Source organism: Artemia franciscana, chromosome 6, assembly GCF_032884065.1.
Source record: "Artemia franciscana chromosome 6, ASM3288406v1, whole genome shotgun sequence".
NCBI lineage: Eukaryota > Metazoa > Arthropoda > Branchiopoda > Anostraca > Artemiidae > Artemia > Artemia franciscana.
In genome coordinates, this window is record NC_088868.1 from 36,789,577 (window position 1) to 36,814,808 (window position 25,232).

A 25,232-nucleotide genomic window follows, 5' to 3' on the forward strand; every position below is an offset into this window, starting at 1 on the left:
AAAAAAGGAAAAAAATAAAGGAGAAAAACAAAACTAAAAAACGAATGTATATACAGACCGGGACACCGGGATACAAATGATGACCGGGACCCGGGACACAGGGAATATAAATGACGACCGGGACACAGGGACACAACTACAACGGGGACACCGGGGGAAACAGGGGGATAACCTGACAATCTATTTATATGCAAAGACAATGGGACAGCAAAGAATGTTGTATATTCGCAAGTTTTACGTAGTTAAAACCATATATATATATATATATCTATATTCACAGGTGGGACATAGGGACACAACTACAATGGCGCGTAACTATTATGGCGCGTAACGACTTACGCGCGCGGGGGGGCTTGGGGGGGGCGCGAAGCGCCCCCACCAACTAGGTGTTGGGGTGGCGCGAAGCGCCACCCCAACAGCTAGTATATATATATATATATGTATATATATATATATATATGTGGACACAACCACAATGGCGCATAACTAATATGGTGTGTAATGACTTATGCACGTGGGGGGCCTTGGGGGGGGGGGGGGGCGCGAAGCGCCCCACCAGCTAGTATATATATATATATATATATATATATATATATATATATATATATATATATATATATATATATATATATATATATATATATATATCACAGGTGGGACACAGGGACACAACTACAATGGCGCATAACTAATATGGTGTGTAACGACTTATGCGCGCGGGGGGCTAGGGGGGCGCGAAGCGCCCCCACCAACTAGGTGTTGGGGTGGCGTAAAGTGCCACCCCAACAGCTAGTATTAAATAAAGTTAAAACTAAAACTGTTCCTTGGAGTACACCACCTTTTACATTTGCTGGATCCAAAAAGAGGATTGATCCATTGTCTCCAAATACCCTTACTACCTGCTTTCTATTGGTAAGAAGTTACATTATCCATTTGACAACATCATCATCATTCCAAAAAGCAATCACTTTTCTTTACCCCTCCTAATTTGCAAATATATAACCCAAATTATATATTTTTCATGTATTATTCAGTAAATTTGTAGCTGACAACATAATTTAGCTAGGATGAAAGTGAAGGCAATAGTCAAGTATTATCTAGGTACTAAAAATATTTCTAGTATTATCCAAAAATTGGCATTTTTATCCAAATATGTCTTTTTATGCTTTTTCATGCTTTAATAAGCTCCTGGGAAAGGGCTAAAAGAAACAGCTCATAGTGGCCAAAAGTTTAAATCATGTTGCTAAAAATACCTGACTAGTGAGAAAAAACTGGCATTAATAGCTGATCTGGGAATGATAATTATTATTTCATTAGTCTTAACAGTAAAATGTTTATTATGAAAACAAATTTGCAGAAATTTTTAAAAAAGAGCCACAAATACCTCACAAATCATGTCAATTTTGCTGGGATGTGATTTTCAAGGGCTTATAGGCACTTTTTAACAGTTCATCCAAATGTATCTTCAAAATAACATTTCTTGCTATTAACACCAAGGAAAAAAAACAATTACCATTCCTGAATCAGCTACAAATGACAATTTTTTCTTATTAGAGTATTTTTTTAACATATTTAATACCTTTTGTTACTATTGATAGTTTTACCTTTTGGAGACCCATTAAGGGCTCAAAATGTGATCTCCCCCAGAAGCAATTATTGCATTTAGAAAGAACAAAAAAAAAACAGCAAAAGATGTATTCACTTTCATCCTAGCTAAATTATGTTGTCAGCAACAAATTTACCCATTTTTTCCATTTCTTGATTTCACCAACATTGCTTCAATTTATGGATGTTAAGTTGAAACAGAAAAGTGAAACATGGAAAATAATTGGGAAATAAATAATTTGGCTTACATATTTGCACAGTAAGTGGGCTGGGGGTAAAGTTAAGTGAACCACTTTTAGGAAAGATTAAATACAATTTTTCAGCAAATGATGAAGCAAGAGATGTATTCTTAATATGTTTCTTGCCTAATTGCATACTGATAGCTGATGCAATTTTTTTAATAGTGCTATTATATTCAAAAAGAGTGATGAATAGAATGGAATAGTAGGGCTAGCCTTTTGATCTTTTGTAAGGCTTGTATAGTGTTTGAACTGGACTATTACTCTTTTGTGAAGAGGCTATTATAGTGTTTGGCTCAAAAAAGGATTCCTTCACCAAGATTATTGATTTTGATTAAACTCTAAAAAACTGTGGTCAGAGAAGCAATTACTTACCCTATAGTCTACTAGAGTTTAACATGCTACTCTGCAACTGCTCTATGATCACATTAGGCTACTGTATTATCATGTTAAAATAAAACTGCCTACATAATGGTATTGCTTGTAAACTTTAGCCTGCTCTGCACTAATTGTAGCTAATTTCTCCCAGCTTAATCATTCCAAATCTGGTATTTTGGGCCTATCAGGCAGACAGAAATGAGAACTTGGGTGGCCTAACCAGACATAGGGTAAAAGGTAAATTTATAGCAAACAGTATTACTGGCTTTTGTATAAAGCAAATATACCACTTGATGCCTTTTTTTATGCTCTTTACAAATATTATAATTGCTTCTACTGGAAATTCAGATTTAAGTACTTTTTGACCTTGTAAAAATGACCTATATATGGGGTATAAAAAAGGCTTACACATTGGTCTAAAACCTTAAATACTTTATAACATTGATCTGATACTTACTGTTTCATTATAAATCCATTTTTTTTAATGCTATATAATCCACAAGCACTGATTTTTCAATATTAATTTGGATAAATTAATTTTTCTAATGTTATTATGTTTTCTTCTTCCTTGACATCAAATTTTAAATAAAACCATGCATTTTTGGTTGAAAATATGAAAGCTGGCTACTATGAATGCCAGTTATACTGTTTGCTATAAATTTAACTATATTAAATACAGCAATGGTTAGTTTATGTATTTAATATATGCTATGCTTTACCCCTACCCCCTTTATGTGCAAATATATAGCCCAAATTTGTTTCTAAACTATTGTAGATTTGCAATTTCAAATATCCTATTATTTTATAAAAAAATGACCAAAAATGCATGCTTTAAGTGAAATTTTGGTGACAAGGAAGAAGAAAATGCCATAACATTGATAAAATTTATTTATCTAATTTTATTGGGGAAAATCAGTGCTTGTGGATAATATAACATTTAAAAAATGGATTTATAATGAAACAGTAATTATGAGATCAAGTTATAAACTATTTAAGATTTGAGACCAATGTTTAAGCCTTTTCTATACCTATATTTAGGTCATTTTTAAGAGGTCAAAAACCGCTTAGATCTGAATTTCCAGTAAAAGCAATTATTATATTTGTTAAGAGCATAAAAAAGGCATTGAGTGGTATATTCACTTTATATGAAAGCCAGTAATACTGTTTGCTGTAATTTTGGAATGGGTATTCCAGAAAACTAGAGATGGGTTTTTGAAACAGCCATATTTTACAACAGCATGATGTAATTTGAGGGTAGTAACCAGAGCCATGCCTCTTGATGAGAGTTTCACTAATAATTTGTCAGAATTAATAAAAATGTGTCACCTGTGTTGACAAGCAACTGAAAAGAAAAAATTAGCCATAGGCTACTTAATAGAGCCTATTTGTGATTTATGGAATAAATATCAAGCAATAAAAGATACAGCTTTAGAATCAAAATACAATCAGCTTTCTGTTAAACTATGAATGAAACTGAAAGGATACCACCTTAATTTGCACTTCAGAGCAATATGGTCCAATGGATATAGTGGGTATTTCCAAAAAGAGGGGTCCTTTGGGTAAGCCAATAAACTATTAATTTCAAATGTTTGACCTTAAATAGGCTAATTTTAATAATTACCATGTTGATGCACAGATTAAATTTTACCTATTCATTGATATTTACAATTTTCTCAATTCCTATTTTGTAACAAGATGTAAACGTCTTTGTTTTACACAATTTTGCTCAATTGGAGACTGTTTTTTTACCTTAGACCTGCAATCTTTGATTGATTGTAGGCTAAGCCTTGTGAATAGGGTATGTATATAGACCTAATCATTTTTTAAGTTACTTGTAAAATTAATAAGATCTTTAAAACTGATGTAAAGATAGAGATCACCTGTTGCCTACCATACCCCTATGGCTAATCCTTTAAAAATTACTGGGCGTAATGTGATTTGAATTTTTGAATACAAGGTAATTTGCCAAATAAAAATTTTCGTAGATATTTCGACAGCCGGTGGCGAAATAAGCCAAAAGGGATATGCAAGAGATCGCAGCCCCGCGGCAGGGTCTCTACATTTATGATTCAAATCAAAGGGAGGACTGGAAATTTTGAAAATGCAAAATTCTTTCGATTTCAAATACAAGGTATTTTTTGGAAAATCTTCTGCCAAACCTTGGTCAGCCAAATTCATCCCACATAACATTCGGCTCCTGTTTCTTTAGAGTGTATACCCTGCATATGCTTAAATCATACTTGTTCTGTGTTTATATATTTGATAAGCATCAGGGCCTTAAAAAAGAGCTGGCAAGCACTTAGCGTCTCTTAAATTTTTTTAGAATTCGCTATTGGACATGATGAAGCTTCTATAGTAAAATCTTCCATTCACTCTAAGTTGCCATCAAATAGCTTGATGCTTAAACTTCCTTAGTTTTTTGGCTTTCGTAAACTAAGTATGGATTTCGTCTTTGAGGAATTGATAGTCATTCCAAAGTGGCTGGTAATTAACTAGATGTAGTCGACTTGGGACTAAAGATCCTCAAGGTTGTCATCTAATTGGTCATTATCATCTGCATAGGCTGATTTGTCAATCATTGTTCACTGGTGAGGAGATACAAAGAACTGTCAAAAAGTGATAGGTCAGTGGAAAAGATTAGCTAAAATAGCTCCAGTGAAAGAAATCAGCTATTTTTCACACGAGTCGATGTATCAAAACTATCGGTAAGGCCCTTTCCCGGAATAACATGGCTCAAAAAGCACCTCGGACCACTTATAAAAAAAAGCATAAAACAACTTTATCTTAGAGTCTACCTAAAATCTATTGATTTTAAGCAGCCCTTAACTAATGTTAGAAAAAAAGAAATCGAAGCACTCTCAACAACAATCTTGAATATTCTGGGATATAGCTTATTAAATCACTTTTTACTAATTTTACAAGGATGTAAGTAATTCAAATAATAAGTGTCATGGATGATACAAAAGCCAGCTTACCCCTGGCAGTATGGCTGGTTTTCTTTTGCTAAAGTTAACATTCTTTATCATTTGTTTCAGTGCAAGAGTGTCAAAAAATGTGGCGTTCTCTAAGAGATGGATATATGAGAGAGAAACGCTCTCACATGCTGACAAAGAGTGGATCAGCAGCAGTGAAGGAGAAGAAGCCCTGGAAATGGTACAACCACATGATCTTCCTGAGTGACCATACTTCATTTAGACCAACACAGTCAAACTTTGAGTTACCAATTAGGGTAAGTAAATTCAGCAGTTTGTTAATTAGTAAATATGATGTGAAGGTAGAAAAGTATGCCCTACTTTACACTTCTTACCATGATAATAAACATGGAGAAATTGTTTTAGTTATTTCTGATTAAACGAGTGTAGCAAATTCTAGCTGGACCCAGTGGAGTGGCATTTTGCTAGGAATTTTTCTTCCAACTTTCATTCAAATCTGATACTCCTTTCAAAAGTAATGCAAGCACACTGAAAGACTCAGCGTTTGCCTGATTTTACTTAAGGTCTTCATATCAGAGTTTAATATTATTAATGGTGTCAGGCATCTTTGTTTCAAGTTTCATTTAAATCTGGCACTCCATTCACTACTATGCTATCAAACAAAACTTAAAACCATATCTCCCTCTCCCTTTTTGACCTGGGATCTAAATCACAGAACATCATGGCATAAGGCATATGTTGCAGTTCTAAATTTTATTCAAAGCCATCACCACTGGTTAATTATTCTAAACATAGCAAAAAACTCAACTTTTTTAACTCTTTAAACACCCTTCCCCTCGCCCTATTTGAGTTATTCATCTCAGAACTTGGAATTATGTGTCATGTTGGGCATATTTTCTCAAATTCTTGATCAAAGTTACAACTCCATAAGTTAGAATAAACTAAATCAATATTTAAACTTTTTCAATGTTTAAATCCGACTTTTCCTTGCCCTACTTGAGCTAGAGTCTTCATATCATAACTGAATGTGTCACAATGCAAGGTATATCTGGTTTCATTTTCTAATAAATCTGCCAACGCTTTTAAGAGGTATACCAAGCAAGAAACTCCTTTTTATTTCAACTCTTAAAACTCCCTCCTCTTTGCCTTTTTATGGCACTTGGTGTCATAAAAATAGAAAAAATTGAAGTATTTTTAACTTACTAACGATTGATCAGATCTTAATGAAATTGGATGTTTGGAAGTATATCGTGTCTCAGAGCTGTTATTTTAAATCCCGACCGGATCTGGTGACATTGGGGGGGAGGAGTTAGGTACTTTTATCTTACGAATGGGTGATCAGATCTCAATGAAATTTGATATTTAGAAGGATAGCGTGTCTCAAAGCTCTTATTTTGAATCCCGACCGGATCTGGTGACATTGGAGGGAGTTTGGGGTGGGGGAACCTAAAATCATGGAAAACGCTTAGATTGGAGGGATTGGGATAAAAATTGTTAGGAAAAATAAGCAGAAGTCTTAGATACGTGATTTACATAATTGGAACGGATCCGCTCTATTGGGGGGGGGGCGATAATTATGAAAAATTAGATCAAATGACGTATTTTTAACTTACAAAGGAGTGATCGGATCTTCATGAAACTTCATATTTAGGAGGACCTCGTAACTCAGATCTCTTATTTTAAATCTCAACTGGATCCAGCGTCATTGGGGGGGGGGGCAGAAATCTTAGAAAATACTATTCGACCATCTGGGGGGCTAAAGGGAGAGGAAAAATTATGTATTTATAACTTACGAGTGGGTGATCGGATCTTAATGAATTTTGATATTTTGAAGGACATCATGACTCAGGGCTCTTATTTTAAATCCTGACCGGTACTAAGCCTCTGATTTTCCTTATAAATCAATCTATTGATTCTTAAAATTTTGTTATAGCTCATACCAAATGAGCTCTTAGCTTGTAGCTCTTCTTGTATCGTCACAAGTGCCATATGAGCTCTTAGCTCTTGTTTGAGCTAGGGTCTTCATCTTACAACTTGATTTGGACCATGGACCATTACACATCTTTGGTCCAATTTTAATTCAATTCTGACTGCCAGTTCACCCGCTATATTCAATTACACAATATTCCCATTCTGGATAGTAGTTAACTACGAGCAGAACAATGGAAACCGCAAGAAGGCATCCAGAATATATGGAAGGATGAATATATTTACAAAACTGAAAGCCTGAAACTCATTAATATACCATTGATCTTTCTTCTCTTGGGATTGTTGATGCTACAAGGAATATGATATCACGCGTTCCAACACCGCGTAATGATGTTATCAATGGAGCTAAAAACTTCAGGATTAGCCTAAATGTATTAGTGGCTGTGTCATTGAAAGCCTTTATCTTTTTCAAGTATTTTTTATGTCTTATGTTTTTGCTAGCGTCTGCTGTACTACTGCGTTTTTTGCCACTTTAAAGACAAACATGAACAGTTAAGAGCAGACTGAAAAACAGTTATCAGCTTAATCGGTAAATAGGTCATTTGGATGTAATTTTACTTTTTTAAGGTTGAAGTTGGGTCAGGCGGAGAGATCCAAGAGACAGAGGAACCCGAAGAAAATGTCATATATGCAGACAGTGGCCAGGTCCAGTTAGACTATGTGGAAGAAACGAATCCTATCTTGTTTGAATCCCCAAATGGCAGGACATCGTCGTGCTCATTCGCTCAGCCCAGGTCCCCCACCCCGAAGAGAAAGAAAGCTTCGCAGGGAGAGTGTTCAAAGTCAGAATTCGAGAGAGATCTGATCAGTATTGTTGGAAAGGAGCAAGACCCAGACGAGATGTTTTGTCTTGTTCTTGCTGCAGATATTAAAAAACTAAGTGGCAAAAAGAAAGCTTTCATCAAATTTAAAATTCAGGAGCTACTTTTCAAATTGTCTATTGATCAGATCTCTCTCGACTGATGGCAGTGTTCTGTCAGTTATTCTTTTTAAGTTAATTTTTTACTGTATTTGAATATAAAGCTTCTTTTTTATTTCAGTGGACCAAGAAATGTCAGGTTTATTAGTTGGAGTTTTCAATGTATCATGGTATCTGTTACCACGTTTCTGCAGATACTGAGTATCTTGCCAATTTGCGTTCCCTGGTATCCTGACTGTAGTTTCTAAGAAAGTCGAAGGACCATATCATTTTGTCAGATTGAGTAGAAAGCAGTTTGGGGCTATTGATTTGGGTAAATAGAAGAACTTCTTTTTGGGTGACTTCTAAATAACATAGATTCGGCAATTACCTTTTGGGTAAAGTAAATGTTGTATTAGATACCATGTTAACTCTAGAACGAACAAAATGCAGGTTCTTTTAGAGTGACATCAAATACTATAGCTTCTGCAAAAGCGCAGCTTGAAGAGGTTGACCTACAAAAATTTTCGCGCCATTAACCAGCGTTTGACTCGGCTGTTCGCTTATATTTTGCTGCTTCAGATCAACTTGTATTATACAAAAAAGAAGGAATGCACTGAAAGGAAGAGGAGAAATGATGCTCTGAGCATATAACCAAGAACAGAACTATATACATAAATAGGCCTACTGAAAATGGAGAAACTAAGCATGAGAATATTATCCAAACAGGTACTCTTCCTGCGATGGTAGGGCGCCCTGCCCTGAATTGGAGTATTCCAGAAATTTCGTCCTTATTGTCATGGGAGTAACTGCAAAATTGTTTGCTCCCTGACGTTGCTGCCGCTGAAGCCAGTTATCAGAGACCATGGTTCTCCAGGCTCCAGGGATAATCTCCCCGTTTCCACTCTGGGCATCTACAAAGTTAATTGGACAATACTGCGAGTTCTCGCTCATTACGAAATTGTGCAAGCAACAGCAAGCTTTGACTATTGAATCAACTGTTTCAAGTTTGCAATTAATAGGTGAGTTAAAAATACGCCAGTGTGCAGTTAAGATTCCAAATGTGTTTTCTACAACCAAGCGAGCTCGAGACAAACGGTAATTGTAGACCCTTTTCTGCCTGTCAGTTACACTCAAGCCACCTGGAAATGGTCTCATTATGTTCATTTTCAAGGGGAATGCCTCGTCAGCTACGAAAACATGTGGTAAGATGGTCCCATTAGGGATGGGCTTAGGCTCAGGAGTTTCAATTGTTCCGTTCAGAATGGCACACCCAAACGATGACCTGGCAAATATACTTGAGTCACCAGCACTACCCTCTGCTCCAACGTCTACAAACTGAAACTTATAATCAGCATCAACAACTGCCATCAGTACAACACTAAAGAATCTCTTGTGGCAGAAATACGTAGAGCCACTGTTTTCTGGGCATCTCAACCTGATATATTTTCCATCAATTGCTCCTATGCAATTTGGAAAGTTCCACCGCCTCAGAAACTTGTCAGCGATTGTCTGAAACGTGGATTGGGTTGGTGGCTTCAAACATTGGCTTTTCATGCTAGTCAAAATGGCCTCTGTCGTTTCTGCCACTATAAGAGTCACTTTCGAACGGCCAATCAAATACTGGTAGGACAAAGACCTCTTTGACTCTACTGTAGCAAGATGCCTGATCGTCAGTGCAAGTCTCGTAGCTGCTGAAATAGGTCTCCTCCAATTGGTATGTTTCTTCTCAATCTTACTTTTAACAACTGCTAAGAGTTCCTTGAATTTTGTAGGAGTCATTCTAAGGTATTCGAAATACCATTGTGGATCTTCCTTTTCTAGATCCTGCACCAATTTGCTGAAGGCACCATCTGTTTCTCTTTTTCTAAGGACTGGTCTGACCCACCACCTCCGTGTAGCTTGTTTTGCACTTCCATATAGCTGCTCCTATAAGAAACAAAGAATATAAACATAGGTCTCTATTAAAAGAAAGCTGGAATAAGTCTTTGATAGTGAACATTTTCAAGCCCTTGACAAGCATAGTGAAACAGGAACCACTTATAATTGTTGCAAAATAGCAAAGGGCAAACTAAATTTTTTTTTAAATCCATTATTTTTCTTAGCTGTTTTTCTGTAGATGAGGTTATTATGAGCCTTTTGTAGCATAGCCTGTACCCAGCTTTGTTTAGTGATTGATACCAGGATGTAAAGCAGTAACTTACTTTCAAGACTTAAGAGACTTTCATACATTTAGCATAGCCTGTACCCAGCTTTGTTTAGTGATTTATACCGGGATGTAAAGCAGTAACTTACTTTCAAGACTTAAGAGACTTTCATACATTTAGCGTAGCCTGTACCCAGCTTTGTTTAGTGATTTATACCGGGATGTAAAGCAGTAACTTACTTTCAAGACTTAAGAGACTTTCATACATTTAGCGTAGCCTGTACCCAGCTTTGTTTAGTGATTTATACCGGGATGTAAAGCAGTAACTTACTTTCAAGACTTAAGAGACTTGCATACATTTAGAAAAAGCTACATGCAACCTGATCTAAATAAAGATGCTATTGTAGAGTATCAAAGAGAAGCCTACAAGCATTTCCCATTTGCAGTAAAGGCACATTACAAAGAATAAGAACCTACAGGAACAGGTTAATAGTATACCGTTGGAGTGGTAAAGAAACTAGAAAATTGCAAAAATTAAGATAAAGAACTAAGAAGAAGATTAAAAAGAAACTTTGAAAATTGCAAGTACAGTACTAAGTACATACAGCAAGTAATATTAGCAAATTAATGAGATCATAGCTGCACTTTTTTTTCTCTCATGCTTGTTAAACTAACACATCCATTTTGCAACAGTTGTGCACCAGGCTCTTTGGATGAATCTTCTGCCCAGGGAAATCCCATTGAGGAGTAAATAATTACTGTCTAGGAAAATCTGATTTTGGAAGGAAAACCTTTGAATATCTCTGTCTAGAAAACTGTAAGTCCTGTTACCTATTCTATTGAACTATAAGAGGGTCAGGGAGGTGTCACTGACCAAGTTAATACTTTCTTAGGTCTATAGAACCAGTGGGGTCCAGAAGGTTTTCTGGATGACCACTTTTTTGATAGGTGATAATTCCAGGGGCTGATGGCCTGCTCTAGGTGACCTCTCTGTGAACTGATAACCCAGACAGGGTCATCAGTCCATAGAGATGTTACCCAGATTTAGAAAATAGGCCATCACTATAGACTGATCACCCATATTCCAGACTAGGTCAACACTTTATAGAGAGATCACCCAGACTTCAAGAATGAGCCACCAATCCCTAAAATAATGACCTGTTAAATGAGTGGTTACCCAGAAAAACTTGTGGACCCCATTGTCTAGAACAAATATTTCTATTTTCCAGCTTCATTCATCCCTGTAATACAAGATTCTAAAAAAAAAATGGTGACCCAGCTTTAGCTATATATCCTACGTAATCCTAAAAGTAACAGCTTGCCTGTTTTCTTCGTTTACTCAGTAGATAAAGTGCAATAGCCTTTTCTGAATTTGGCTTAACACTCTCATTGCTTCAGCTTGGTGATTTGAATTCTTCTAGAGTTTTAAATTCTTCTAAGGAGCTATGTTAATATTCTTCTTGCTGATCATTATAATTGTTTTTTTTTAAATTCCTTCTGTTTAAAGCATTTTAGAGAGATTCTAAGCCATCCGTGGGCATATTGCTGCCACAAATAATTTTGCTCAAATGGGCTGGTGGAAAACAGATAGAACATAAAATTTTTCTTTTTTTTATTATTTCAAGACTAGAATATCTCAAAACTAAGCATTGATATTTCTGATTGTGTCTTAAGTAAATACAATCCCTGATGGAGTTTTGTTGATACCTGTCTTAAAATTAATTTGTCTAAATAAAATAAACGTTGTTTATGGGACAACAGTGAAAATGGCAGAAAAATATGATTTGACATTTTTTTCAATATTTATTTTTTCAAATAATTGTTGTTCTCTGGTCACATTTGTGTTCCTTCCTAAAGTGGCTAGCACTCTAGTTTGAGAATCCTTAGTCCAAGGGGCGCATGTTGAATTCCTGGCATCACCAGTTTATTTGGTTTGGGACAGGGGTCAGTGATGTGACTCTCTAAGCTCAGCCAGAATTGGCCCAACTTTAAAAGGGTACCTAGACAAATCTGGGGACAGTAAGCAGGAAGGGCATGCAAAAGCATAGAATGGCTGGCACCTAGCTTCTTATTGTACTATCTGGCTAAAGGAACACCTGGTCCTTTACTGGCCTACTGACTTAGCCATAGAAGCTTTCTTTTAAACCCATTAAATATATGTACAAAGAAAGAAATGCGTGTACAGAGGTCTTCCTTTCCAATGAATTGTTGATGAGTAGACAAGAGTGTGGGTCATGAGAGATGGCTGGTGAATGTAATGGGGGGTGAGTGTTTTGCAAGGTCTAAAAATTTAGAGCATTGCTCAGGTTGGCAACTGAGCACAAAAGTAAAATTTTGTGGATGGTTTTTCTTTGTGACTGTTATACTTATGTAATGTCAAGTATTTTCAAGTTGATCTTCATTGTTTTGTTTTTATTGCCATGGCCCTAGGACTTTAGTGTAGTAAAACCTTTTTATGTCCATTCATTTTCTTTAAACAGACAGGGGTTCTATGTTTCCTAGCTTCAATAAATTTATATGCAAGTTTGAGACCACGGGTTACAAATTAGGTCAAAACTTGCAAATGGAACTATGATATGGCTAATTAATTTGTAAGGAATGTATATCAATTTAAAGATTAAAAAAAAAATCATGCAGAAAACAACTCGAGAAATAAATAAAAGTATCCCTTTACAATCATTTAATGAATTGTCACAAATGTAGGTCACTCTTAAGATTGAAATGAACAAAGCTGCAATTATGAATCTTTTTCTTTAAAGAAACTGAAGGGGGAAACCTCAAAGCTTTGACAAATTCAATCTGACTTTTGGGCTCTTTTCCATGGGAACTTTCTTTGGTTTTTTTCCAACCAAGTAAAAACAGCAGAGACAGCATAAGGTATAAGTGACTTGCTAACATTTAGAAAAAGCTACATGCAACCTGATCTGAATAAGGATGCTATTGTATAGTATCAAAGAGAAGCCGACAGGTATATCCAAAATGCAGAACAGGTTCATAGAATTCCATTGCAGTGGTAAAGAAACAAGAAAATTACAAAAATTAAGGTAAAAAAGAACTGAGAAGCAGAGCAGATTAACAAGAAACTATGAAAATTGCAAGTACAGTACTAAGTGCATACAGCAAGTAATATTAGCAAATTAAGATCATAGCTGCACTTTTTTTCTCTCTTGCTTGTTAAACTGACTTATCCATCTACCAACAGTTGTTCACCAGGTTCTTTGGATGATTCGTCTGCCCAGGGAAAATCCATAGAGGATTAAATAATTACTGTCTAGGATAATTTTATTTTGGAAGGAAAACTTTCTCGATGACCACTTTTTTGATAGGTAATAATTCCAGGGACTGATAGCCCATCCTTCAATTGTCCAAATCTAAGGTGACCTTTCTAAGAACTGGTGGCCTGGACTAGGTGACCTCTCTGTGAGCTGATAACCCAACCTGGGGCATCAGTCCATAGAGAGGATTTAGAGAATAGGCAATCACTCTATAGACTGATCACCCACATTCCAAACTAGGTCATCAATCCATAGAGAGATCACCCAGATTTTAAGAATAGGCCATCAACCATTAGAATAATGGCCTGTCAAGAGAGTGGTTACCCAAAAAAACTTGTGGACCCCACTGTCTAGAGCTGAAATATTTCTATTTTCCAGCTTCAGTCATCCCTCTCATACATGATTCTCCAAAAAACTGGTGACCCAACTTTAGCTATATATCCTATGTAAACTTAAAAGCAACAACTTGCCTGCTTTCTTCGCTTACTCAGTAGATACGCTGCAATAGCCTTCTTCTGGATTTGGCTTAATGCTCTCATTGCTTCAGTTTGAAAATCTGATTTGAAAAATCGTGTCCGATTTGACGCAGCAGTGGGAACTATGGAATAGAGCTTGTCGCAGCGACGCAAAAGTCTGCGTTTCAGTGTGAACACTCCATCCGATTGTGTCGTACGTCTCTTCCGACAGACAAAAAATCGTGTCGGGATTGACGCAGCAGTGTGAACTAAGGGTAAGTTGAATTTAGCGGCAGAAATGGATAGAAAGAGCAAAGCCGAAAAGTAGTTTTTGATTCGTTAATTTACCATTAGTAGAAGAAATAGAGTAATACTTACCTAGCATAAATTTGAATTTAAAATAGAATTGAATTCCAACAATAGAGATCATGCAAAAGAGCGGTAAGAATATTTGAAAATAAGAATCAACTTAACATAGTCAACGAGTAATAGCATATTCCACAACAATGTCTGGGGAAAATTTATGATGAGGAACTCTGTTAGGTTAGGATTGGGCTATACTTGGTAGACTTGATAAGATCAGTAAAATTCTAGTTAATTGATTTCTTGCTACCTTGGAAAGGGCTAAGGTTAGGAAAATGAAACTTTCAGGGATGGGTTTCCAGGCTAAAGTATGTCCTGGGAAGGTATTTTAAAGTACCCACCTCTGCTCCTTCTCCCTCTAGAGGGCCCTGAAATTTGCCTAAATGACAGGTCTATACCTATTGAAATTTTGACAAAACAACATTTTACCTTAATTTTCAGTTACTAGTTGCTTTTTCTCTGCCTTTAGTTCTGAAAAATTCAGTTCCTGTTATTTGAGTAGGCTAGAATTTTGAGCCATATCAATGTTTTTTTTCTCAAATTTAGGAAATGTATTTGCATATCTTTGAAACCTTATAAAATGGAATTGAGCAAAGTTATGCAGCTGAAAACAATTTTGTTGTACTTCAATGAAGCAGAAGATCTATTTTTGCAAGGTTTAACTTTTATGACACATATTTTAAAGGTCATCAAACATCAGGGCCCTCTAGAGAGAGGAGGAGTAGAGGTGGTTGCTTCAAAATACCTTCCTGGGACATACTTTAGTCTGTAGATTCATCCCTGAAAGTTTTATTTTCCTAACTTAAACCCTTTCTGTGATAGCAAGAAGTCAATTAACTAGAATTTTACCAAGCCTTTATGAGTCAACTTGAAGAAAAAATCACAATAGCATACATTGTTTTATAGGCTTGCAAAAGTACACCCTTAAATCCAAAACCATTGTCCTTAAAGCCAATCCTAATAAATCTAGCTTCAAATTTGGTAAATAAGCAAATATTTGAGCAAACATTTCTGAACCATGAATAAAGTGAAATGCAACACTATACCTTATCTATGCTCTATTTGAATATAATAATTGCTTTTGTTGCAAATTCAGTTTTAATGTAACCTAATCTTTATAACCAAATCCTAATATTTAGCCCATTTGATTCTGTCACTGGCAAGTAATTTTATGTATAAACTAGTTTAAAAAATATTGGTGCTAACCATGGTATATAAGCTGTATCTGAAATAAGAGAAAAGGGCAGGCAATAATCATTGAGGGTTGACAATGGGGTTATTCATTATTCATATTGTTGACTTACAAATTAAGTGAACATACCAGTCAATGCCTTTTTTATGCTCTTTAAAAATAAGGTATAATAAATGCTTCTATTGCAAATTCAAATTTAAGCACTTTTTGAACTCTTGACAATGACAAAAATATTTATAGTTTTTGGGTATAAAAAAGTCTGAAAACATTGGTCTCAAGCTTGTAGTTTCATAATAAATCTATTTTTGTAATAAAGTTTACAATATTATGCTGTTTTCTCCTTCCTTGATGCTGAATATTCAATTAAAGTAGGCCTATGCATTATCTAAAAAATATTGAAAATATGAAAGCTAATGGAAGAAGGTGTTGACTGGCTAGGTTATGTTAGGTTATGCTATTTGAAGCCTTTTTTATACCCAAAAACTAGAAATATTTTGGTTATTTTCAAGAGCTCAAAAAGGGCTTAAGTTTGAATTTGCAATAGAAGCAATTAGAATATTTGTAAAGAGCTTAAAAAATGCATCAAGTATTGTATTCACTTTATTGTAAGTCAATAATATGAACAACAGAAAATTTGCCCATAAACAGCTTAAAATTGAATTTATGAAAAAAGTAATTAGGCTAGTACATTCAGATAGAGCATAAAAAAGGCATTGAGTGGTGTGTCCACTTTATTTGTAGGTTAAAAATATAGACTGCTCCAAATTTACCCCAAATTTTTTGAAGAAAATTGTCCCTTTGTACCATAGGCAGGGGTGCTGCTAAGGAGGGGGTGTGGGGACTCCCCCCTAAAGGTTCTTAGAAAGGACTTCTGTCAGGCAAAGCCACTAACCAAAGTCACTATCTTGTAGCACAAGCTTCTGGAAGCAATTTTGTCTGGCAAAGCCTAACAAAACTTCTTACTTCACGGGCATGAAGTCAATGGAAGCCTATTGGCCCCCTAAAAAACCACTAGTTTAGCAGAGCCCTACAAAACTTGTTTTTTTTTTGGTCCAATGTTATGTCATAGACTTTTGTTGGATGAAGAACAAAAAAATTAACTGCTTCATTTGTGCAATGTTGACAGAAGCCAATTGCCCCCCCTAGAAAACAATTTGTTAAGCCAAGCCCACAAAACCTGATATAATAGTTAGTCAAATCTAATGTCATTAAAGACTTCCATTGGGCAAAGGACTACAAAATTTACTGCTTCATCTGCACAAAATCAACAAAAACTTAATATTTTGTTGGTTTGTTACTATGTCAGAAAAGACATGACTCTACTTGGATAAAACTTGTTGTGAAATATTCCCTTTTCTTTCCAAAATATTATAAACAGCTGATATATTTTGATAAGTCATGAGCCCATAGAATTGCAAGGGTATACTAAGTTTATTTAGAGCTATAGCCAGGTCTTTTTATAAAAGCTTTGAATTTGTTTTGAGCTTTTCAGTTTTTTTGAATACATAAAATAAATACAGGTAAACAGCTGTGGTGAAATCAAAGTAACATTTCTGACATCACTTGGGGAAGTTTGTCCTGGTCCATCGTTGACAAATATTGGAGTCTGAATAGAAGAAGATGGGGCTGAAAAAATGGAAGTTACTTATCCTCTCATGTCTGACACTGTGGAGTCTCTTGAAAGAAAAAAACACTTTAGAACAAGTTTACTGTTCAGAAATTTATCACAAAGAAACAGTAGGAATCAGCAATATTTTTGCTATTCTTTCTTGCAGTATTGACTGTACTGAGTTAGCAAAAAAACTGACTCCTGAAGTTAAGTTAGATTCTGTCACTAATGAATCAACTACAATGAAAACCCTAGACATAGGCTAATCAACCAGCAATTATAGAACTAGGCTTGTATCAATGAAGAAAAACTGGCATTTCAATGCTATGATTTTGCAAGCAACATGAGTGGATGCTTCAATGGAACACAAGCTCATATTTCCAAGAAGTCAGGAAGAAATATTCAATATCAAAGATGCCCAGCCCACAGAGGGAACATTATCATTCTTTTTGCTGAAAACATTATCATTCTTTTTACAAAAGTGCTGGAAGTATCATTGAGTTTGCTGAGTTGTTCTCTCTATAAAAAAAGAACAGATGAGGGATGCCTTTAGTTTACAGGGCATTCACTTTTGCAAAAACTATTGTAGTGACATTGGCCAAAGGTGAACAACTATTTAGCAAGATGAAAATCATCAAGAGCAGATTGAGGTGAATTATGGGAAACAATTGACTTGACCATCTCATGCTCATCATGTCAAAAAAAGACCTGCTAGATAAAGTTGACATCAACCTACTTGTAGAAAAGCAGAAAATTGAAAAGCTGTGCAGCCTTAAAGTTTAGCTCATTGTCTTTGTCTTGATTAGCTTTTATACCTGAGTTTTTCTCTACAATATATGACAGTCTTCTGCAACTAACCAAATTATTTTAACAGCTAAAAACAAAGTAAACAAATGCTGGTTGTTGTTAGTACCTACCCAAATTCATCAGCACATTTTGGACTTCTGTTCCCCCTCCCCTACTATAAAAGGCTAGTGGTGCCCCTGAGCATAGGTTGTACTAAGGTAGCCTATTGACTGATCCCTCAGAACAAATTCAACTGATTTTTCCCTTCTTTACCACCCTAGAAAAATTTCTTCCTTGAGTCCTTACAAAAAAACAAAGAATGAACTGTATTCTTAACATGCTTCTTTCCCAACTGACCTACTTCTACAGTGATACCTACTCTCTTAGTTTTTAGATATTTCTTTGGAATGTACTTGATTCCTGTTGAATTAATCATTATAACTAGAAAGAGCATAAATAAAGGAATTGAGTAGTGTGTCACATATTTATATATGACCCATTATATGAAAAGGCAAATGATGGAGTGCATTAAAAAAAAAAAAAAAAAAAAAAAAAAAAAAAATCAGCACTCAAAAACAACAACAAACATTAGTCCAAGAAATTAAAAATGACATTTTGCCATTCATGGTCAGTTTGCTTACTGGATATTTGAGTGGTTAGCTCATACAGCTTAGCACATGGATTTGACAAAGTATATTTTCTCAGGAGGTGCTTGTTTAGGTCCATGGGAGGACATTGCAGGACCATACTTACCACTATCATCACTATAACTTTCAAGATTCTAAATATAATTTGCACATAGCAGAAACCTAGTATATCTCAAAAAAATAAATGCTTTATTTTGAAAGGATCAGATTAACTAAATATTTGGTAAAACAGTACTAAATAAAAAATATGTGGCATGGCTACACTATCATAAATCTTCGCAAAAAGGGCTTTTGTGGAAAAATTTGTCTCTATGGTAGTTATAGATAAAGTAACACCACCTCATTGCATGGTGCCAGATTAGTTAAAAAAGCATAAAGTGAATCTAAAACAGCTTATAGTTTGTTGAATGTTGAGAAGCTGAGATTAAGAGATGCTCCTTTTTGCAATCTTTGTTAAAAGTAAAGATTACAGCATTTGACTCTATAGTCCCTACTGGTAGTGCTGATCTCCATATCATGGCCCTTTAGATGGGAAATGCAGTGGGGGGGGGGGGCATTCTGTGCTTTCATACAAACTTCCTGTTTACCTTCCCAGGACTCAAATCCCTATCTTCATGGACAAAGGATTTCAAGTCTAGTATGTTAAGCACTTAGAAAATGGAAAAAACGCACATATTTTGGACAAATTCTATGTGCAATTTTAGTTAGGGCCATTGATGTCAACACAGAAAAGCTTAAGGTCATATGTCAAATTTTTGGAAAAAAAAGAAAACAAAAGGAAATATCCTTGGGTTGAAAAGTTGGAGCTGCTCTTCTGATAACTGGAATTAATATTTTTTTCAACTACTTAGGTTAGGCTCATAGAGGAAAATATTCACTTGGAAAGAAAATATAAAAAGTCATACATTCAAAGAAAATATAGACAACATTTTATTTATGTCAAATCCATTAGAAATTATGCAAGTATTATACTAAATTTTCGATTTTAAAGAGAGGATCTCAAAGCCTTTTTTTCTCTGGTTATATTGTGCTAAAACTGGCTTTCATGTCTTCATTTTCATTCAGTGTAGGCTCATCAAGGAGGGGATGCATTTGTGAGTGAACTAGTTTAGTCAGTTTGAGTGAATTAATTAGGAGAGAATAAACACTAAACTCATACCAAGGTAACTAAGTAAGTAAGTATGACAGCACTAGACCCTTAAGGTCCAAACTGACAGTCTGCTCTCTGTTTTGTGGCCCTTCAGCCAGGAAGTACAATGGGGGCCAGTCATCCTGTTCTTTTGCACACCCTTCGTGCTTACCTTCCCCTGATTTCTTCAGGTACCCATTTAAAGCTAGTTCAATTCTGGCTGAACATGCAGAGTCACACCACTGACCCCTGTCCAAAACCAAATAACTGGCCATGTCAGGAATCATGTTCATGCCCTCAGACAACAGATTCCCAACCCAGCACACCAATCAGTTAGCTAAGACAGGTAGACTTCTATAAATGACTGTTAGTAACAAGCAGCTGTAAATTAGGGGGTATATGAGCTTATATTCAACACTAACCTTGAGTGTTTGAAATTGAAAGAAATTTTCTGCACCATTCTTTTAATATGAGTTCTTTTCTATGTCCAAAATCATCAGTATTTGAGCAGCTAGGCTATTGTAATAATTAATATTAATATCCTAAGTAAATATGAAGCTACACACCAACAGAGTTATAACCAAGATTATTTTCTTGCCTATGTCTATACCCAAGCATCATGGGGGGTGGTAGTGGTTGTATGCGATACTTATGATAGTGCCCATTCTATTAAAAAAGAGCAGTGAATAGAATGAAATGGTAAGACTAGGTTTGATTAAGGCTATTATAATGTTTGGTTCAAAAAAGGATTCTTGAACCAGGATAACCAATTTTGATTAAACTTTAATTAGGGAATTAAAAAGAAATGGTAGAAATTTAATTAAGGAACTACTAGTAGTATTTACTACTACTAAATACTCGCTGCAAAGCTGTCCAAGGCCAAAACAGCTACACATGCTCCTCCATCCCAATCTATTCAAAGCCTCCCATGAATTTCCTATTTCCCTTAAATCTTTCCTTGCAACATCCTGCCACCCCATTTGGGGACAACCTACCACCTCATTTAGGGTCAAACTGCTTTTCATTTGACCATAGAATTGTTGGCTGACAAGGGCAATCTTTAGCAATCAATCATCCTTCATCTCCAGAACATTTCCTAGCCATCTCAATCTTTGTCTCATTATAGCCCTAGAAAGCAGGATTAAACCATATTTTTTGTACTTATAATCAATTATGGTGTCATCAATACTTAGTACAGTGATGTAAATTCATTCTTAATCTATATTCATAAAACTAAAGTAAAATTTGACAACTTCAATTTAAAGTAATTGGCTTGAATAGACTTGGAGAAGTGATCAAATTAGAGTAAAAACACATTAACTGACTCCTACTGTATTATCTAAAATATTAAGGCTGGATCTTTTTTCTTCCCCACTTTGCTTGCTATTGAGTTATGGTCTCAAGCCTTGCAGGTGAATTTACTAGGATATCTGACGATTGCTTTAAAAAAGATTTATAGGGGGTGGAGGGTCAAAATTTTTCCTTTTTTCCTAAAGAGGAATTTGAAACACGCCCTGGTTTTGACACGATTTCTGTAGAGCTTCAGGGGGTGACATTGCAATCTTGAGGAGCAGTCAAACCATAGTAAATTTGGGATGGTATCAAAGTTGCAGAGTAGCCTGTATATCATCAATATGGCACCAAACTTGGGTTTGCATATGGCATCTGGCATTTTCAGCTAGATGTGTATGTGCATCTTGATGACCTTTTATTTGTTTTGTTCCTAGCTGCTAGACTGATTCTACAGTTGCTTGATCTGACTTGTTGACAGGACTGTGTATTTTCTAAATTCTAATTTGAGTCAAATCTTTCCCACCAAGAGCTTTGCCATCTACTGTTGAATGTTCTTTTGCTTGAGTTTGGTTGGAATCTGCTGCTGTTGTCTGTGCATGTAGGTTGGGTTTAGGATGATCATAAACCAGTACTCCCAAGACCTGTTCAGTGTGCTGCATGTGAATTGTTGTTTTGAGATGTCTTGTGATCCCAGTAAGGTTTGTATTTTCCATAGTGAATAATGTTGAATAATTAACTAACAATGGCCTCGTCCAAAATTACTATTATTATTATTATTTTTTGTCAAGAATAGGGAATCAAGCGCAGTTTAGTAGAAATACATTGAAGTTTCTTGGTTAAAAAAATGCATCAAGTATTGTATTCGCTTTATTTGTAAGTCAGTAATATGAACAACAGAAAATTTGCCCATAAACAGCTTAAAATTGAATTTGTGACAAAAGTAATTAGGCTAGTACATTCAGAAAGAGCATAAAAAAGGCATTGAGTGGTGTGTCCACTTTATTTGTAGGTTAGAAATATAGACTGCTCCAAATTTACCCCAAATGTTTTGAAGAAAATTGTCCCTTTGTACCATGGGCAGGGATGCCGCTAAGGAGGGGCTGTGGGGACTCCCCCCTAAAGGTTCTCTGAAAGGACTTCTGTCAGGCAAAGCCACTAACCAAAGTCACTATCTTTTAGCACAAGCTTCTGGAAGCAATTTTGTCTGGCAAAGATATGTCTAGAATAGGGAATCAAGCGCAGTTTAGTAGAAATACATTGAAATGTATCCCCCCCCCCTGTGTGCAGGCATAAACATAGGACAATGTGCTCTGTATATCTTTAAAAATGGACTTTGAGATGAATCTAAACTAAGTTATGATTTGATATGACATAATAATCCAAAAATACAGAAGTGTACAAATTGTGTATAAGATGGGAAAAGTTGGTAAATTTATTTAAGAAAAAATTGAGAACTATACTATTTTAAAATAAAAACCAAACTCTGATATGCTGTTTTATTAGCAATTATTTTATCAGAAAATGTCCCGAGTTCTTCTTATTTATTTTTTTATTACGGAATGAAGAGAATATTAAACGCAATTTAGCTCAGAAGTAGTCAAGTTAGTTTATCAAAAGTCTAATGTATATGCAACAACCACAATATTTTTGGCAAAGTAAATAATATGGGTGGAAGAAAACAGGAATCAATCTTATTTAATCAATATAACAGAAATCAATAGGGGGTTCCTCTCCGAGAATACAAACCTAAAGGATATCAAAATAATAGCATTACCCCCCACCCCCCTGGACCCATTTTATATGTATTATTGCTTGAAAATTGTGATTTTAATAAAAAAAATTTATTATTTCAGAATTTGTCAGTGTTGCCAGGTTGAAATTTGAAAGTGAATAAGCAAAACTAATTAATTAAATTTGACAATGCTTTTATGTGTAAAATTCGAACTTTAAAAATGTTTTGATTCCTTAAGACAGTTACACTTTTAAAGAAAAGCTACACCTTTTCAAGTTGTCAAGGAGGCACACTCGTGCCTCGTATAAAGAGGCGACACACGACAATGTTAAGCGATCTTCGGTTCCAGTGGTCGCAGACGGATGGGGAGGGATGCATTTCGTAGCCCGAGCTCCAACTAAGAAACCTGCAAAATTTCATCCCCCTCCAACTTTTTCTTCATGGGGAAAATCTGGCCGAAAGTTTCGACCTGTCAACCCAAGCCCCCCTTTAACGTTGTCCGATCGGGCTGAAATTCACAAGTTAAGGTCCCCTAGGGCCCAGGAGCTTATCCGCGAAATTTCAGCTTGATCCGATAACTCCTTCCCTGTTTTCCAGAAACCACGCATAGCCACTTAAAATTCATTTACTTTTTTTTCCTAGACGCCTACAGGTCACATCCGACATCGGATCTGGGTGTACGAAGACTCATTCGATGCGGAATTCTCCGAGTAAGTGCCCATGAAAGTTTCGTAGGAAAATCTTAACCCCCCGAAAGTTTCGACCCTCCAACCCCCCCCCCCCCCACCCCTTTTATCGTTGTCCGATCGGGCTGAAATTCACAAGTTAAGGTCCCCTACGGCCCAAGAGCTTATCCGCGAAATTTCAGCTCGATCCGATAACTCCTTCCCTGTTTTCCAGAAACCACCCATTAGCTATTTAATTAACGGATTTCTCTCCATAAGAGCCCATGTTAATTTGAAATTTTTAAAAGCTATTGAGAAGTTATATTTACACACATGCAAGTTATTAGCTCAGTTGGTAGAGCGTGAGACTTTTAATCCTCGGGTCAAGGGTTCAAGTCCCTTACGGGCGGTTTTTTTCACAACATCAAAAAAATTTTGATAACACCTGGACAGCTTATCATTTGAGAGATAACAGAATATTAGCTTCTTATGAGCAAAAGAAACATTTCGGTCATTCTATCTATTTTTTTTCTATTTTATAAAATGATTTAAAAGCGGGGGGGGGGGGGGCGGCAGCCACCCAAGTTCCTCTCCTAATTCCTGTACGAGGAGTACAGGAATTATTAAATTACATCCACCATGGATTGTAGAAAAACGTACAGAAATAATATGAAAAAAACTTCGTTTTCTTAAAGAGTTAAAGAGGCTGCGTCCCAAAGTCGAACCTTAAAACGTACAGGAATTAGAAGACGCAGTTGGGGGGCTGCCGCCCCCCAAACCCCCATATTTTAAAGACTCTTTTGTACAGGTTTTTTTTTTTTGGGGGGGGGGGACTTCATTGTTACTAATTACTAGTTTCGGCGCAATGGTTCTCCTGTCCTCTTGTGTTTAACATTTTTCGAAGTTATTCCATTATTCATTCATTTCAATTTTTTGTTAATTAAAAGAGGGCCTTTCCGAAGCCAAGAGCTGGGGGTTAGCAAAAAAACAAAAAACCTGTACAAAAGAGTCTTTAAAAGCTGGGGGTTTGGGGGGCGGCAGCCCCCCAACTGCCTCTTCTAATTCCTGTACGTTTTAAGGTTCGACTTTGGGACGCAGCCTCTTTAACTCTTTAAGAAAACGAAGTTTTTTTCATATTATTTGGTGTAAGGCGTTGTAGCTTATCTTATTAAATTTATATTATTATCATATTTAAATTTGGCGGGCACTATTACTAAACACTTCATAGCTTCATATTAGGGCGGATACAATTGATATTGGGGGGGGGCACTAAAAGTTTGACTGTATCTGGAGGTGTTTTTTATTACTTTTTGGCCTTAATTCCTGTTTTTTCCTAATTTGTTTGAAAAACATATAGTTGTAGAAATCTCCATTTAACCAAATCTATTGGTCAGAATACATTTTCTCTGTTCTTGGTATTTTAAAGAGTCTATTAAATGATCTGATGCTAAATGTGAAAAATTTCAAAGTGGAGATATTGATTTGGCTTTTAACAACTTTTTGTGTGTATGCTTCTATATCTAATTGAAATTTGTCAAGGATTTTTTGTGATAAATTGGGCTTGAGGTGCTGTCTACTCTCCAGTACCTGCTGTACATTTTGGATTGTCATGTGTTCTGCCATGTATGGCACGCTTCCCTCCCACCTCTTCGTGTCATATTTGCGACATTTTAGCCCTACTTGGTGTGCGCAGGGTTACCACCTCGGTCAATTTCTAAAGTGCTTTAATGGCCCAAATTCGCGTGCTACGCAGTGATTTTTGGCACTACAGTCAAAAAATTTGTTGGGCGTGTGGCAGCTTGTGCTGTGACGCGTGCTTTTTCCGTTTAAGTGTACTTAGATTAGTTTTGGGGTCAGTTTTTATGGCACTTGGTATTAACCAAGTGACATATAGCAGT

General features: G+C 35.9%; 3 protein-coding genes across 10 annotated transcripts in view; 1 reads left to right on the forward strand and 2 right to left on the reverse strand.

Annotated features, from left to right (window-relative positions):
* Nucleotides 1–4,178, reverse strand: part of LOC136028374 (uncharacterized) — an 87,574-nt gene extending 83,396 nt beyond the window's left edge. For 4 of the 8 annotated variants that reach the window (XR_010617820.1, XM_065706173.1, XM_065706174.1 and 1 more), the window contains exon 1: nucleotides 4,103–4,171. The gene's annotated coding sequence lies outside the window, so the exon portion shown is untranslated. Of the gene's footprint in view, nucleotides 1–4,102 lie in introns of all 8 variants that reach the window. The other 4 variants (XM_065706175.1, XM_065706172.1, XM_065706170.1 and 1 more) reach the window with 4 other exon arrangements.
* Nucleotides 4,179–5,262: 1,084 nt separating this feature from the next.
* LOC136027870 (uncharacterized) lies at nucleotides 5,263–8,177 on the forward strand. Its single transcript, XM_065705283.1, has 2 exons — nucleotides 5,263–5,451; nucleotides 7,712–8,177. Exons 1-2 carry the CDS (start codon nucleotides 5,275–5,277, stop codon nucleotides 8,105–8,107), a joined length of 573 nt encoding a protein of 190 aa, XP_065561355.1. The 5' UTR covers nucleotides 5,263–5,274; the 3' UTR covers nucleotides 8,108–8,177.
* Nucleotides 8,178–8,587: 410 nt separating this feature from the next.
* Nucleotides 8,588–19,931, reverse strand: LOC136028561 (uncharacterized). The gene is made up of 4 exons (XM_065706406.1): nucleotides 19,817–19,931; nucleotides 16,992–17,099; nucleotides 13,934–14,187; nucleotides 8,588–9,971 (listed from the first exon to the last, which is right to left on the reverse strand). Exons 1-4 carry the CDS (start codon nucleotides 19,929–19,931, stop codon nucleotides 8,760–8,762), a joined length of 1,689 nt encoding a protein of 562 aa, XP_065562478.1. The 3' UTR covers nucleotides 8,588–8,759.
* Between the last annotated feature and the right edge of the window lie 5,301 nt (nucleotides 19,932–25,232).